Source organism: Schistocerca piceifrons, chromosome 5 (assembly GCF_021461385.2).
Source record: "Schistocerca piceifrons isolate TAMUIC-IGC-003096 chromosome 5, iqSchPice1.1, whole genome shotgun sequence".
In the NCBI taxonomy this organism is placed as follows: domain Eukaryota; kingdom Metazoa; phylum Arthropoda; class Insecta; order Orthoptera; family Acrididae; genus Schistocerca; species Schistocerca piceifrons.
Window position 1 is genome coordinate 481,418,991 of NC_060142.1, and position 16,688 is coordinate 481,435,678.

The 16,688-nt window shown below is 43.1% G+C and overlaps 1 protein-coding gene across 3 annotated transcripts in view; it reads left to right on the forward strand.

Annotated features, from left to right (window-relative positions):
- LOC124797996 (DNA (cytosine-5)-methyltransferase 1-like) overlaps positions 1–16,688 on the forward strand; it is a 245,355-nt gene that overhangs the window by 203,139 nt on the left and 25,528 nt on the right. For all 3 annotated transcript variants that reach the window (XM_047261181.1, XM_047261182.1, XM_047261183.1), the window contains 2 exons: positions 11,111–11,260; positions 11,344–11,510. In XM_047261181.1, coding sequence (XP_047117137.1) covers positions 11,111–11,260; positions 11,344–11,510 — 317 coding nt within the window. The remainder of the gene's footprint in view (positions 1–11,110; positions 11,261–11,343; positions 11,511–16,688) is intronic.

The window sequence follows — 16,688 nt, forward strand, 5'->3', positions numbered from 1 at the left end:
TCCACTCTGTTCGTATTTAACAGAGTTAATTGCAGTAGTCATAACATGTGCTCATTTATAAGTTGAAGGCATGTTTATTCTTTGAGCATTTGAAGAAAATAATTCCTAAAGGCATGTGTTCACTAGAAAGTCAACTACCGCAAGCCATGTGTAGGAAATGTTTGTGCAAGTTCCTTGATATGAAACCCCTTCTGCAAGTTACTGTAAAAAGTTTCTTGAAGCTTGCTACAAGCTTTCCTCAAACTTCCAGAAGTTTTGTGTGTTCTGTACAAAAATGTCAATGTTGAAAAGTGAATTGTACATGTGAACCAATGAAAAAAAGAAGTTATTTATTCAGGAAATGGAATGCTTTTCCTGTGTTGTGGGACATGAAAAGTGGATTTCAAAATAGTGTTAAGGAGCGGGGCACATTTGAAAATATTGCAGCAGATATTCGGAACTACAGAAAAACCTCACAGTTTGCAAAATAAGGGTGATTAAGAAATTTATAAAACCAAGAAATTTAAAAGCGGACAGTTACAGAGGATTCGTACAAAAGTAGAGGGGAGTATTTCGATTCCACAAAATTTGTATTTCATTCCTACATGCCCAAGAAACAGAGGATAATTTGGTAATCAAAATAAACTTAATGTTCTCCAAATACATGGTCCAGTCACACTGATGTGACCATCGCCTATATTCAACATCAACGTACAATAACCACTCACAGACTGTTTGGCAGCTCTTAGCAGTGGAGGGTATACAAAGTGTGTCAGATGGATACAGCAAACAGTGCAGTTGTTACCGTAATGAGGAGACAGAGCTATTTATTTGACATCCAAAAGGATATGATCATTGCCCTTAGGCCAAGGGTGGATGCATTTTTGAAATGGCTAAGTTTGTGAACTGTTTGCATGCCACCATAGTAAAAGTATACTGTGCATGGAAAAATTTCACTATCCGAGGCACTGTGGTGCGCCATGGACCATAGATGACACAGCTAAATGGTGGTTGCAGTGGTGTGTATGGGTGAATAGTCATGCAACTTTGAACAACTGGCTACCCAGATGATCCAACAGTGTGTTAATAACGACCATTCAGCGAACGTTGATGTGTATGGGCCTCCATGGCAGGCACCTTTTTCATGCACTATGCTGACTGCTGTTAATTGTCGACAAAGGTCGGAAATTGCACACCAATACCATAGCTGGGTGTTCACTGAGTGGCGACGTGGGCTTTTCAGATGACTCTCACTTCATGCTCCGTTGAACGGAAGGATGTTGGCGTGTGAACTGATACGTTTGAAGGCAAATACCCTGTAACAATCTTTGGAAGGGTCCAGGCTGTAGGAGGGAACAATATTATGGTCTGGGGAACGTTTTCTTGGCATTCCCTATGTGATTTCATCATTATAGAAGCCATAAGTGGATGCATTGGTGTCCCACAGTCTTTCTACTTCTCTCCATTTCCACTCCCCCTCCTTGCCGTCCATCTAACCTCCTGATTAGACCTAGCTGCCCTCCCCTCTCCCCACCATGTCTGTGCATGCTCCCACAAGTAGCTCTTTACGGTTCCCACTGCTATTCTGCTATCTCCCCCCGCTCCCTGTGCCCCAGCCTTCTCCTTGCCCCCACCACACAGATTGCTTCTCCTATCATGCACAGTTGCTCACAGTCTGGCCTCGGTGGCCAGAGACAATGATATATATATAAACACACACACACACACACACACACACACACACACAAAATTCAAGCTTTCGCAACAAACTGTTGCCTCGTCAGGAAAGAGGGAAGGAGAGGGAAAGACAAAAGGATGTGGGTTTTAAGGGAGAGGGTAAGGAGTCATTCCAATCCCGGGAGCGGAAAGACTTACCTTAGGGGGGAAAAAGAACGGGTATACACTCGCGCACACACACACATACCCATCCACACATATACAGACACAAGCAGACATATTTAAAGACAAAGAGTTTGGGCAGAGATGTCAGTCGAGGCGGAAGTGCAGAGGCAAAGATGTTGTTGAATGACAGGTGAGGTATGAGTGGCGGCAACTTGAAATTAGCTGAGATTGAGGCCTGGTGGGTAACGGGAAGAGAGGATATATTGAAGAGCAAGTTCCCATCTCCGGAGTTCGGATAGGTTGGTGTTAGTCGGAAGTATCCAGATAACCCGGACGGTGTAACACTGTGCCAAGATGTGCTGGCCATGCACCAAGGCATGTTTAGCCACAGAGTGATCCTCATTACCAACAAACACTGTCTGCCTGTGTCCATTCTTGCGAATGGACAGTTTGTTGCTGGTCATTCCCACATAGAATGCGTCACAGTGTAGGCAGGTCAGTTGGTAAATCACATGGGTGCTTTTACACGTGGCTCTGCCTTTGGTCGTGTACACCTTCCGGGTTACAGGACTGGAGTAGGTGGTGGTGGGAGGGTGCATGGGACAGGTTTTACACTGGGGGCAGTTACGAGGGTAGGAGCCAGAGGGTAGGGAAGGTGGTTTGGGGATTTCATAGGGATGAACTAAGAGGTTACGAAGGTTAGGTGGACGGCGGAAAGACACTCTTGGTGGAGTGGGGAGGATTTCATGAAGGATGGATCTCATTTCAGGGCAGGATTTGAGGAAGTCGTATCCCTGCTGGAGAGCCACATTCAGAATCTGATCCAGTCCCGGAAAGTATCCTGTCACTAGTGGGGCACTTCTGTGGTTCTTCTGTGGGAGGTTCTGGGTTTGAGAGGATGAGGAAGTGGCTCTGGTTATTTGCTTCTGTACCAGGTCGGGAGGGTAGTTGCGGGATGCGAAAGCTGTTGTCAGGTTGTTGGTGTAATGCTTCAGGGATTCCGGACTGGAGCAGATTCGTTTGCCACGAAGACCTAGGCTGTAGGGAAGGGACCGTTTGATGTGGAATGGGTGGCAGCTGTCGTAATGGAGGTACTGTTGCTTGTTGGTGGGTTTGTTGTGGACGGACGTGTGAAGCTGGCCATTGGACAGGTGGAGGTCAACATCAAGGAAAGTGGCATGGGATTTGGAGTAGGTCCAGGTGAATCTGATGGAACCAAAGGAGTTGAGGTTGGAGAGGAAATTCTGGAGTTCTTGTTCACTGTGAGTCCAGATCATAAAGATGTCATCAATAAATCTGTACCAAACTTTGGGTTGGCGGGCCTGGGTAACCAAGAAGGCTTCCTCTAAGCGACCCATGAATAGGTTGGCGTACGAAGGGGCCATCCTGGTACCCATGGCTGTTCCCTTTAATTGTTGGTATGTCTGGCCTTCAAATGTGAAGAAGTTGTGGGTGAGGATGATGCTGGCTAAGGTGATGAGGAAAGAGGTTTTAGGTAGGGTGACAGGTGATCGGCGTGAAAGGAAGTGCTCCATCGCAGCGAGGCCCTGGACGTGCGGGATATTTGTGTATAAGGAAGTGGCATCAATGGTTACAAGGATGGTTTCTGGGGGTAACGGATTGGGTAAGGATTCCAGGCGTTCGAGAAAGTGGTTGGTGTCTTTGATGAAGGATGGGAGACTGCACGTAATGGGTTGAAGGTGTTGATCTACGTAGGCAGAGATATGTTCTGTGGGGGCTTGGTAACCAGCTACAATGGGGCGGCCGGGATGATTGGGTTTGTGAATTTTAGGTAGAAGGTAGGGGTGCGGGGTGTCGGTGGGGTCAGGAGGTTGATGGAGTCAGGTGAAAGGTTTTGTAGGGGGCCTAAGGTTCTGAGGATTCCTTGAAGCTCCGCCTGGACATCAGGAATGGGGTTACCTCTCCAACCTCAACTCCTTTGGTTCCATCAGATTCACCTGGTCCTACTCCAAATCCCATGCCACTTTCCTTGACGTTGACCTCCACCTGTCCAATGGCCAACTTCACACGTCCGTCCACATCAATCCCACCAACAAGCAACAGTACCTCCATTATGACAGCTGCCACCCATTCCACATCAAACGGTCCCTTCCCTACAGCCTAGGTCTTCGTGGCAAACGAATCTGCTCCAGTCCGGAATCCCTGAATCATTACACCAACAACCTGACAACAGCTTTCGCATCCCGCAACTACCCTCCCGACCTGGTACAGAAGCAAATAACCAGAGCCACTTCCTCATCCCCTCAAACCCAGAATCCCCCACAGAAGAACCACAAAAGTGCCCCACTTGTGACAGGATACTTTCCGGGACTGGACCAGATTCTGAATGTGGCTCTCCAGCAGGGATACGACTTCCTCAAATCCTGCCCTGAAATGAGATCCATCCTTCATGAAATCCTCCCCACTCCGCCAAGAGTGTCTTTCCGCCGTCCACCTAACCTTCGTAACCTGTTAGTTCATTCCTATGAAATCCCCAAACCACCTTCCGTACCCTCTGGCTCCTATCCTTGTAACCGCCCCCGATGCAAAACCTGTCCCATGCACCCTCCCACCACCACCTACTCCAGTCCTGTAACCCGGAAGGTGTACACGATCAAAGGCAGAGCCACGTGTGAAAGCACCCACGTGATTTACCAACTGACCTGCCTACACTGTGATGCATTCTATGTGGGAATGACCAGCAACAAACTGTCCATTCGCATGAATGGACAGAGGCAGACAGTGTTTGTTGGTAATGAGGATCACCCTGTGGCTAAACATGCCTTGGTGCACAGCCAGCACATCTTGGCACAGTGTTACACCGTCCGGGTTATCTGGATACTTCCCACCAACACCAACCTATCCGAACTCCGGAGATGGGAACTTACCCTTCAGTATATCATCTCTTCTCGTTATCCCCCAGACCTCAATCTCCGCTAATTTCAAGTTGCCGCCACTCATACCTCACCTGTCTTTCAACAACTTCTTTGCCTCTACACTTCTGCCTCGACTGACATCTCTGCCCAAACTCTTTGTCTTTAAATATGTCTGCTTGTGTCTGTATGTGTGGATGGATATGTGTGTGTGTGCGAGTGTATACCTGTCCTTTTTTCCCCCTAAGGTAAGTCTTTCCGCTCCCGGAATTGGAATGACTCCTTACCCTCACCCTTAAAACCCACTTCCTTTCGTCTTTCCCTCTCCTTCCCTCTTTCCTGATGAGGCAACAGTTTGTTGCAAAAGCTTGAATTTTGTGTGTATGTTTGTGTTTGTGTGTCTTTCGACCTGCCATATATATATATATATATATATATATATATATATATATATATATATATATATATATATATATATGTATATGTGTGTGTGTGTTTGTGTGTGTGTGTGTGTTTGTGTGTGTGTGTGTTTGTGTGTGTGTGTGTGTGTGTGTGTGTGCGGGCATGTTGACTAGCAGCCTACCATTTTCATAATGTTGTCATCATTCCATCCTGGATTTTCGTATGTGCATTTTGTTTTTCCCTTCAGCATAATGGCATCTACCAGCAGGACAATGCAACGTGTCATACAGCTCGCAGTGTTTGTGTTGTTCAGAGAGCGCCAGGATAAGTTCACTATACTCTGCTGGCCACCGAACTCTCTGGATTTAAACCCAGTCGATAATCTGTTGGACCACCTCGATGAGATTGTACGCGCAATAGATCCTTAACCAACAAACCTATTGCAACTGGCTCCACGTCCCTGTCAGTACCTACCAAAACATCATTGACTCTCTTCCTGCATGTCTTGCAGCTGTCTGCACTGCAAAAAAGGTTTTCATTCAGACTTTTGACAGCTGGTCACATTAATGTGACTAGACAGTGTAGTATGTAAAAATCAGTTTAAATTTTTCTTTGAGCGGTCACATGGTACACAGCGACACCACCAGAGGGCAACATCAAGTAGGCACTCTCCACACCAGATGCCTCTCTATTCAAATCTATCCCAAATAGATGTCTCTCATAAACTGGAATAAATTTATGCTTCTGCCACAAGACGGTCTGAAGTGTCCATCCCATTCACCTGTAGTAGTGTCAGTCGCCAAAGAGGGCACTGACAGCAGGAACTACTTTATGCTTTCTCCAACAAGGTGACGCAAGCGAGATTGTTCTGCTCTTCGCGAATAAATGTGGATGCCCAACAACACTTGGCCTTTCCCGGTTGCCAGCAGTTGCAGTTCTTGTAGCAATTTCGCAACTACTGTTCCTGCTGATGCGGATCATCAGTTACTGCCGGTATAGCCAGCTATTATAAACAAGTGATTTTTGGACAGTAACTGCTGAATGTCTTAAGTGATATTGTTATTCAAAGCTAGAACTCAGTACTGTTAGATACATCCATCCAGGCTGAACTTAATTTAGGTTAGATAGTTCTGCTTCACTGTGCTAGGTTAGATTAGAATGTAAGACTTCTTCTACAGAGCCATGCATCATTCATCGCTTGTAACTGAGTATTCTGTATACATTTTTTAATAAATGTTTATTACTTGTTTCATTTTGTGTTGCTCATATTTCATATGCTGTAGACATTAGCGTGCAAGCCAACTACCCTGTATGGCAACATTTTTTTGTGTAATTGAGGGTTCGCTCCCTCCTATCTTGGATTTTGGGCATCAGACTTGTGTTATGGAATGTAATAAATAGGAGACACTGGTATTGCCATTCTACTTACCCTTCTGATAAAAAAAGTATTTGATATATTCCTTTTGTACATCCTTGAGTGATTGGCCAGTTATGTATGTTTAATGGTTCAATGGAACATTTGTTTTGGCCTGTCTGTCATCAAAACATTCTCCTTGGGTTTGTAAGTATTGCGAATAAAACTTTTCTAGGTAGTGCATGACAGCAACTGCTACTCTCCCGTGTCATTCTCCTATCCTTTCGGCATCTCCTTCAGTGATTCCCTCTTCCTCTGAATCTACCCCAAGGAACACTGTCCCTTTTGGACACTGAAATTGCTGTGGCTATTAAAGAGTGTCATCGTGCCCTCCAAAGCTACTAATGGTAACCAACTCTCGACCACCTCCTGGTCTTTAAACAGCTTCGTGCCCGGGCCCATTACCTAATTAAACGGCAGAAACAGATTTGTTGGGAACGATGTGTCACTGCCATATGGCAGCATACTCCCTGTTTGCAGCTATGGGCAGAGATAGGCGCATTTTTGGCCGCCGTCCTCCTACTGGTGTCCCGGGAGTTTCCCTGAATGATATTATCCTCACCAGCCTGGTCTCTGTTGCTGAGCATTTTGCTTGGCATTTCACCCAGGCCTCAGTGTGTGCCCACTGTCCGCTCGCATTCCATCTTCTCAAACACTATCTGGAACGACTTCCGTTCCCCATCGTCTGGAGTTTTGCAATGCACCGTTCAGTGAGTGGAAACTTGCCAGCACCCTTGCTCTCTGCCTCAGCATGGCTCCGGGACCAGACGTGGTGCACAAACAAATGCTTAGACACTTATCGGTGGCTAGCCGACGTTGTATACATGCCTTTTTAACCTGTCTCTGGACTGAGGTGGACTTCTCTTCCCAGTGGTGAAATAGTGTCATTATTCCAGTTTTGAAAATAGGTAAAGTGCCTCCTCAGATGGACGGCTATGATCTGATCAGTTTAACCAATGTCCTCTGCAAGTTACTTGAATGTATGGTGAGTTGAAGGCTGTATTGGATCCTTAAATCCTGAAATGATACCACATGGCGCCAACACATCCTTGCCATCTTACACGAATTGGGCCTCTGTGGCCCACTCCCGATTTTTATCCAGAACTTTCTTTCATGTCACACTTCTCAAGTACAGGTTGGTACCTCCCATAGCACCTCCCATCTGTAGGAGAATGGGGTTCTGTAGGGTTCTGTTTTGAGTGCCTTTCTCTTTGATGGCCGCCAGTGGTCTGGTGGCAGCTGTTGGAACCTATGATGTCTCCCTCCTTGTATGCTGATGACTTTTGCATTTATTTTTGTTCATCTGTGATGGGCATTGCTGGATGCAGACTGCAGAGTGCAGTCTTGGTCTGTTACTCATGGCTTCCAGTTTTCAGCTGCAAACATCTGTGTTAGGCATTTCTGTCATTGCCGTACAGAGCATCCTGATCTGTATCTGTTCCTTGATGACTGGCCCCTCAATGTGGTGGACTCTCATACTGTTTTGGGACTGGTCTTTGATGCCCGGTTGACATGGCTTCCCCATCCTTGTCAACTAAAGCAGACTTGTTGGTTGCAGCTCAACACTCTTTAATGTCTCATCAATACCAACTGGGTCAGCAATACCAACTGGGGTATGGACTGCTGTACTTTGCTATTGCTCTAGAAAGCTTGGTCCAGTCCAATCCAGATTATAGGAGTCTTGCGTACTGCTCGGAGTCACCTTTGATGTTACAGTTGCTGGACCTGACATGCTACTGTGGAATAATACTGGCAATTGGTACATTTTGGACTTGCCCTCCTAGTGGAGGCAGGGGTTCCACCAATGTGGGTTCTGTGCCAACGCGTTACACATTCAATACTTCCTGGAGCACCCAACCTACCGCCTCCTCTTCCCAGATACAGAGATTTGCCTCCTATAATGGCATCCAGGTCTGGGCTTATTAATGACATTTATGTCTGGTTCCTTTTTACAGAACTCCAGCTTTTGCTCCACCATGGTGCATCATCTGTTCAGTTCTGTCTTGACCTATCACAAGGTTCAAAAGGCTCAGCTCGGCCTGAGGCACTCTACCATCAGTTCTCCATTCTCGCCGTGTTTCAGGGTTCAGAAGTAGTCTGTAGTTAAGGCTTGATGGTTGCCGGTCACACTGGCTTTGCTTGCATTCCTGTGGGATGGCTGCAGTGTTTTCAATGTGGAGTTGGTAGCCATCTCTCGTGCGTATGGGCATATCCGTTCCTGCACTGCGGAGTCCTTCCTCAGTTATAGCCACTCTTAAAGTAGTTTATAGCTCTTGACAGTGTTAACCTACCCATCCCTTGGTCTTGACTCTCCACGATTCCCATTTTTCCCCTCAATGTGGCTGCTTGGTGGCTTTCTCTGGACCTGGGTCATGTTGAGATCTTTGTGAATGAATTCGCTGACAGGCAGGCCGGATTAGATACCGGCCACCCGACTTTAGAGATTGGTATGATGCCATCAAGGTCTAAGGATTGGGAATATAGAATGACATACTCAGACTTTGCCTAACAAACTACAGGGAATAAAGGAGACGGCAAATTCGTGGAGGTCTTACATTTACTGTTGTGGTGGTGGCCATTTGACGGTGGTCCATAGTTTGCTGGACTGTCCTAACCTAACCTAACCTCCTTGTGGCAGACTCTTAATCTCTCTAGCAGACGGTACCTAAGTAGCTGACCTGGTTTTACAAATTGTTCATTGGGGGGGGGTTTATCACTCTCTCTAAGGGAGGGCGCCTCAGCCTTGTCAGCCCATTGAGGGATTGGCAGGATGCCCTGTTGCTTCTTCTACCCTGACCAGCTATCTGGGCTTTGTGGCCTGCCCCAGCCCTCGCCCTACCTGATCTTTTCCTCTTCCTCCCTCTCTTGTATGTTCTGCCTGACTTTGTGCTTTATGTTCTTTCTCTGTTTTCCTGTGATTCTTTCACACTGTCTAATTTGCTAGTCTTTACTGTGTATTGTTGAGTGCCAGGGGAAGGGGGGGGGGGGGGTTATATGTCCCTCATCGCAGTTTCTGCCATTGTGGGCCTCTGGCTGCTCGCTGAATGGGGCACCTTGCTCGCCTTTCTTCTTTTCCCCCTTCTCTTCTTCCTTTTCCCTTTTCTAGGCTTTGTTGGCATTCACTAGACTTTGGGCTTTTCTTTCCTCGGGTTTTGCATACTAGGCTCTACTTTGGGGTGTAGTTTCATTGACATGCCTGTTCCAGGTAGGAAGGACTAATAACTCATAGTTTGATCCCTTTAATCCTTAAACCAACCAAAAGAAACTGCTTCCACATTACAACAAGACAAAGCAATTTCAGCAACGTGCAAAATGTTCCTCAAGCAGCAATTTACTCTTACATCTGCACAATATTGATGCTCTAAGTGTTACGATTTATGAGGATTTTATCTGTGAGCTTTCTATTTTTATTACATATTTGAATAACGGTTTCACTGCAGTGCTCTGTGTTACATTGTTGGATCTGTAGTGTAGTACTGTCTCAAACATCTCATTCCACTAGAGATATTAAATCTAGTCCATTCATACGGGGCAGTCACCTGGTAGACCCTAAGAAAAATTTTAGGCACCTATGTTCTTTAATTTGTTTTCATTGAAATTTCCCATGAATCATAGTTGTGATCTCTCACTATGGTTCAGCGAGTCAATTTGACAATTGTAACAGTTGCTAGTTCTGCAAGTTTCGCAAGAGAGATTCTGTGAAGTTTGGAAGGTAGGAGATGAGGTGCTGGCGGAAGTAAAGCTGTGAGGACAGGTCGTCTGTTGTGCTTTGGTAGCTCAGATGGTAGAGCACTTTCCTGTGAAAGGCAAAGGTCCCAAGTTCGAATCTCGGTCCGGCACACAGTTTTAATCTGTCAGGAAGTTTCAATTATAACACACTTTTTCAATAAAAACAATGCAACATTTGTGCTGACAGTGTATGACAAAAACCCTCCAAATTTCAAGCAACAAGAACTGATGTTCAGTGTGAAAGCAGACTTTGTCTGTTATTATCAATGTAATTGTTATAACATTGAAGGACACTTTTGTGTCAAATGCAGAGGTGAAATACGGGCAAAAAGTTTTCCTGCCTTAAAGATCGACGTATCTTCCAAATTCCAAGACTGTTATTAATAGTTTCTTCATAAACAAAAATTAGTGCTGAGTGCAGTGGTCTGGAAAACTCTCTCACTTACTTTCTCCCAGTTTATCACTTTGAGAATCTTTGAGTTTAAATACAATTGTAAGAACTGAGATGCTGGTATAATATGTCTCAGGAAACAGTCAGGATCCTATGTATTAAATTAATTTGGAAAGATAGTCCCCAATTTCTGCAAATAACTTCGACAGTTGAGGTAAACCCATGGGAAAACAAAGTAAGCAAAGAATCTGAGGACAAGATGCTAAAAAATTGGAAATTATGCAACACAGAAGTGTAGTCACTCCAGTATGTATTGTTTTCCTGAATTGTAATCTATGTGGCTTGGTGAATATTTAACGATGTTTAAGTCACAGCTTACCGTTGGAACAATATAACTGATCAGTGAGTATTTGTAAGCCTGTTCACAAACATAAGAAGGGGCCCCTCAGGTTTTCGAAGTTGACCCTTCCTCTTTTACAGTTTACTTCTAACTGCAAATGGGTGGATTCGGCACCAAGGCGTACTATAACAGTAAGGGATTCTATGTCCGATCTGCCAGAAATTCGTAATGGTCACAAGAAAGAAGAGATGTCTTACGGGGGAGAGCCATTAACACATTTTCAGCGACTGGTATGTAATGATGAATGGATATGAAAAAACAAAGCGTAAAATGAATTAAACTTAATAAAATCTTGTTGTCTAATCTTGTGCAGGTTCGTGGCAACCAATACCAGCCAATACTTCGTGACCACATCTGCAAAGAAATGGCACCTATAATTGAAGCTCGTATTGCGAACATTCCTACAGGTGTTGGATCTGATTGGAGAGATTTACCAAACATTGTTGTTCGTCTAAGTGATGGCAGTTACACTAAAAAACTGTAAGTTGATGTTCAGATAAATCTGGCCATAGTTTATGAATTACCATTGAATGCGGTTATAAAGCCTTCTGAAACACAGATTTTGTTGTAATTGCGTAACTTGTAGTTGCACAGATCAGAATGATCTTGTTTGACTACTCTTAGCAGAGAAGCATATTGTGACATATATTTTTTTGTGTTCAATAATAAACTTAAAGTAGCTCTTTTGAAAAGGGTGTTTTTATTATTATTTTTATAGTAGAAAGGGAGATGGAGAAGAAAACAGCAACTTCACTGTGTGAAACTGAAAGTTACTATTTAATAATTTACAAATAGAGGAGGCCACTCACCGAATAGTAGAATCATTGAGTCATTGACAGGTACACAATAAAGAATGAAAACATGTTAGCTTTTGCATTACATAGTCACGTGTCATTACTAGCAAATATTTAATGTATGACATTATATCTGATTAACAGATATAAACAGTGAAGACAAAAGTCTTTATAAAGGGGCGAATGTTGAAGCAACTGATCACACTTGAATTGAAGCAATTATTATGCGAGGTGTGTTGAAAAACTAGGGTGACTTCATATTTTTATGAAAAAATATTTATTTATTCATCAGTATTCACGTTGTCATCTTCAAAGTAATCCTCCTCAGATAAAATACGCTTGTGCCAACGCTTCTTACAATCATCGAAGCACTTCTCGTAAGCACTTTTTGGTAGAACGTTGAGTACTTCCAGTGATGCAGTTTTTTTATTTCTTCAGTTGTTGAAAATCTCCCATCCTTTCACAGGTCGCTTCAGTTTTGGGAACGGTAAAAAGTCTCAGGTGGCCAAATCCAGTGAATGCTGTGGCTGAGGCATGATTGTCATGTTGTTTTTGGCCAAAAAATCTGTCACAAGCAACGACGAATGAGCAGGAGCGTTGTCATGATACAAAAGCCATGAATTGTTTTTCCACAATTCTGGACTTCTTTTGCGTATAGCTTCTTGCAAACTGTGCATACCGTCAATGTAATACTCCTTTTTGACCATATGACCTTGAATCAAAAATTCATGATGCACTAAGCCACAGTAACTTGGGGGTAAAATAATAATAATAATAAATAAATAAAAAAAAGAGTGAGCAAAACTGTGACATTCGGTCGAACTTCATGTGCTTTTTTCGGCCTTGGCTCACTGGGATGCTTCCATTGGGACGATTGGGCTTTGGTTTCATCATCATTACCATAAACCCATATTTCATCACCAGTTATGATCCTTTTGAGCAAATCCGAAACATCATTGACGTCATTAAAGAACTCCTGAGCAGCGCTCATGCTCCGGTTTTTCGAGAAGTTTTGGAACAAACTTCACTGACACACTTCTCATGCCCAAAACACTTGAAAAAATTGCTTGACACGAACCGACCAATATGCCAACATCCTCTGCAACTTCTCTTACAGTAATTTGACGATTTTCCAAAACAGTTTTCTTCACAGGTTTCATGGTATTATCTGTTGTTGATGTGCTGGGGCGTCCAAAGCGAGGTCCGTCATTGGCATCTTCTCGGCCATCTTGGAAGAGCTTGTACTTTTTGAACAGCCCTCGTATGGTGTGCTGGCAAATTCATTAAATGAAGATAGCATATTAAATGGTCACATTAAGCGTTTTTTCCCAACATTTATTTGATGTAAATGTGAGGAGCTATCTTTGGCTATTTCAATGACCTTCAGTTTCATTAATCAGTAGAAAAATATGAATATATATGACATCCTTTTTTATGGTGGTGATTTCATCACTACAGATGATGCAAAACTATCAGTACTCCAGCCACAGGCATAATTTGTATCACTTCAGGCAGGGGGTTACCTTCATAGCCTCGGATGTTATTGAATTTAGCATATCTTAAAATTCAGGGGTAAGTAAGAAACACGTATTTTTTTGTTTTCTCCAAAAAAATTCCTGCCCCGGTGTAGAGGCCACCGAAGATGACACTGTGAACACAATTTTGAAGATGCAAATTTTGGAAAAAAATTTTAAATGCTGTATCTCTGTAACAATTCTAGATATTTTGTTAGAGTTTTTTTATTTGAAAGGTAATTGCTTTATGATTACAATGGAATCCTGCGTTTGGACATATCTGTCAAAGTTCCTTTACTGTCTAATTTTGAATATTTTTTTTTTTTTTTTTATAATTTACAGATTTTTTTTTTTTTTTTTTTTTTTCCAAAATTTCCAATCCAGAAAAGTTAGTTATTTCTTTTCACTTTCTTTGTTGCAGTTATTTCTTTTCACTGTCTTTGTTGCAGTTATTTCTTTTCACTTTCATTGTTGCAGTTATTTCTTACACTTTGTTGTAGTTTGATGTCAGTTTCTTTGTCGCAATTGTTCGTTGCAGGTTTCTGTATTGTTCCGTGCTAATTTGTTTACTGAAGAGGCTTCTAAGAAATCTGAGACCATCCAGTGAGTTCTGTGTTTTATTGAGGAATTTGCCAGTTGATCGCAGCATGTTTTGTGAGGACTACAGTAGAGTCCCGTTAACCCAAACTAATTGGGACCGGACCTTGTTCGGATTACCGATTTGTTCGGATTAGCTGGAATTACGGTGACTAGTTTCTAGAATGAAGTATACCAAGCAGATAAGTAGATACACCATGGTAACAAATGGGAACAAGTGTAGGAACAATCGCTCACTCTCACTTCCTGCCCTTGTTGCTGTGCATTGTTGAGAGCTTTGTAATGTCTGAGGTCAGTGCACTGCCAGTTGACTCGCAAAGTGCTTGGTTGTGTTAGTTACCGATTGCTGGCACCCGTAACAGTTGTATTGTATTTGTTCAGGTGTAGTGGTGTGCGTATTTTAGTCATGAGTAAACGGAAACAAACAACGTTAACTCTCAAATAAAAACCGAATGCTTTGAAGTGGATAGACAATGGTGAGAATGTATCTAAACTGACAATGGAACTGGGTGCTGGTAAAGCAACCATTTGTGATTGGAAGAAGAACTGAGTGAACCTTGAACAGTCCTGTGCAACATCTTCGGGGAAAAACACTCGAAATTCGGCAGTCTTTGAAACCCAGTATGATAAAGTGGATGAAACTCTTTTCCTTTGGTTTATGCAGGAAAGAGAAAGGGGACCTCAGTTGAGTGGAGCACTGCTTCAGGAGAAGGCTGTTTACCTGAACAAGTTAATGAATGGTGGTGAGTCTTTTAGTGCGAGAACGGGTTCGTTGGACAGATTCAAAAAAGTCGTGGAAGCGCTCAGCTAATAATTACTGGAGAGAAGCTTTCTTCTGACTGTGATGCAGTGAAGGAATACTTGGGTGAGTTTGAAAAAATGATAAAAGGGGGAAAGTATTGTCCCCAACAAATTCATAACGCTGACGAGACTGGCCTTAATTTTAGGGCATTGCAAACAAAAAGCCTGCTCCTGGTTTTGAAACGTGCAAAGATCATGTGACTTTATTAGCGTGCAGGAACGCTGCTGGTAATCACAAGCTGCCCTTAATGCTGATCGGCAAATCTGCTTGGCCCAAACTGCAACATGAAGTCCCTGCCCGTATATTATCACAACCAGGAAAAAGCCTGGATGGATGGTAAGCTGTTCAAAGAATGGATTCACGTCAGTTTGTTCCCTCTGTTCGACAGTTTTCTAAGGAAAATCGTTTGTCTCCCCATGCAGTCCTTTTGATTGATAACGCGCCACTGAGGAATTATGTGATGGAGAAATTGCGGTTAAGAAATCTGATCCAAGATGATAGCATTCCTTTAGTGGACAAAATAAAAAGGACCAATGTGAAGGACGTTGTTTATTGGGCCGCTGAGGCATGGCAGAATATTTCAGAAAATACTCTGAGAAAATTATGGAGAAAACTGTGGACATCTCTTGAATTAGAAAACTGTGGACATCTCTTGAATTTCAGGTCAACCTAGTGGAAAATGAAGAGGAAAATCTACTACAAATGATACAGGAAGGTAGTGAAGGAGACATAGATGAGTGGATGGCAGTGGATAGGGCATGTATGGAGAACCTTACTAACGCTGATTTAGTTGCTGCTGTGATTCGAGACCAGGAAGAAGTGGACGGCTGCGACGGAAGTGACAATGGACCTGAAAGCACCAAAGTAGAGCTGGTGCCGCCAGTGACACAGCAGAAGCCCTTGATCTCGTGCTGCATTATTTGGAGCAACTGCCCACTGCTACACCTGCTGATTTTGATGTTTATGAGACGATGGCGCAACTATGCAACGTATAAAAGACTGTCTTCATTACGCCGAAAAACAATGACTGTGTTTTTGTCATCTAAAAAGTACGGATAAAATGTCTGCTGTAGTTTAGTAAGTTAGACAGCTTTCCTTTCGTCGTTTTGCATTGTTTAAACCTAATGTTTTCTTGCCAATTTTTCTAATACATGTTTACTGTACTGTGTAAATTAAAATAATGTGTATGCACAGCAGTTCACTGCACAGTTTTCCATACATAGACTAACATTTTTCATGCTTGGATTAGTCAAGCATTTGGATTACCGGGGTTTGGATTAGTGGGACTCTGCTGTATTTGAATTGCCTTCTGACTGGGGCCACAGGAGAGTGAAGTATGCTGGCTATTTGCATATCCATAAGAGTTATGTATGATAGGGGGAAAAAAAAACTTTGTTCAGGTTGGGAATAAGTGTTCTCATTTGAAGACTCTGTTTCAAAGTGAAAATGTTTCCAATGACGACTTTCTGTGTTGTAAGTGTTTTGACAGAATAACAACAGTGATAGTATCTGAACAAGGCGAAGCCTCCCATGGTGCAGATGATGTGGATTTTACATCAGTAGAGGAAGAATTAAATACCCTGAATCAGTCAACTACAGAAGTAGGTGTTAGTCGTGTTAAGAAACTGTGGCCAATGAAGTAGAGTCATTAGCTCTATGCATCAAGAAAGTGCAGAGAAATTACTAAAGCTGTGGATGAATACACTACAGCAAAAGTGACCACACTCTTCAAAGTAGAAATTCCATCTTCAGAAGAAAATGAACCAAAGCACTCTTTCACCTCTCGCCAGGAATTTTTCACAAATATCAATTCAGCTATTGAATATTGTGCATCCTATAGTGAAGAGGTGCAAGTTTTAACTATTATTCTAGAGACTATTTTCAAAGAAAACAGTTTTTAACCATCATCAGTATCAAAGTACATGGTAGAAAAGTCAAGAAATGTGAGGTC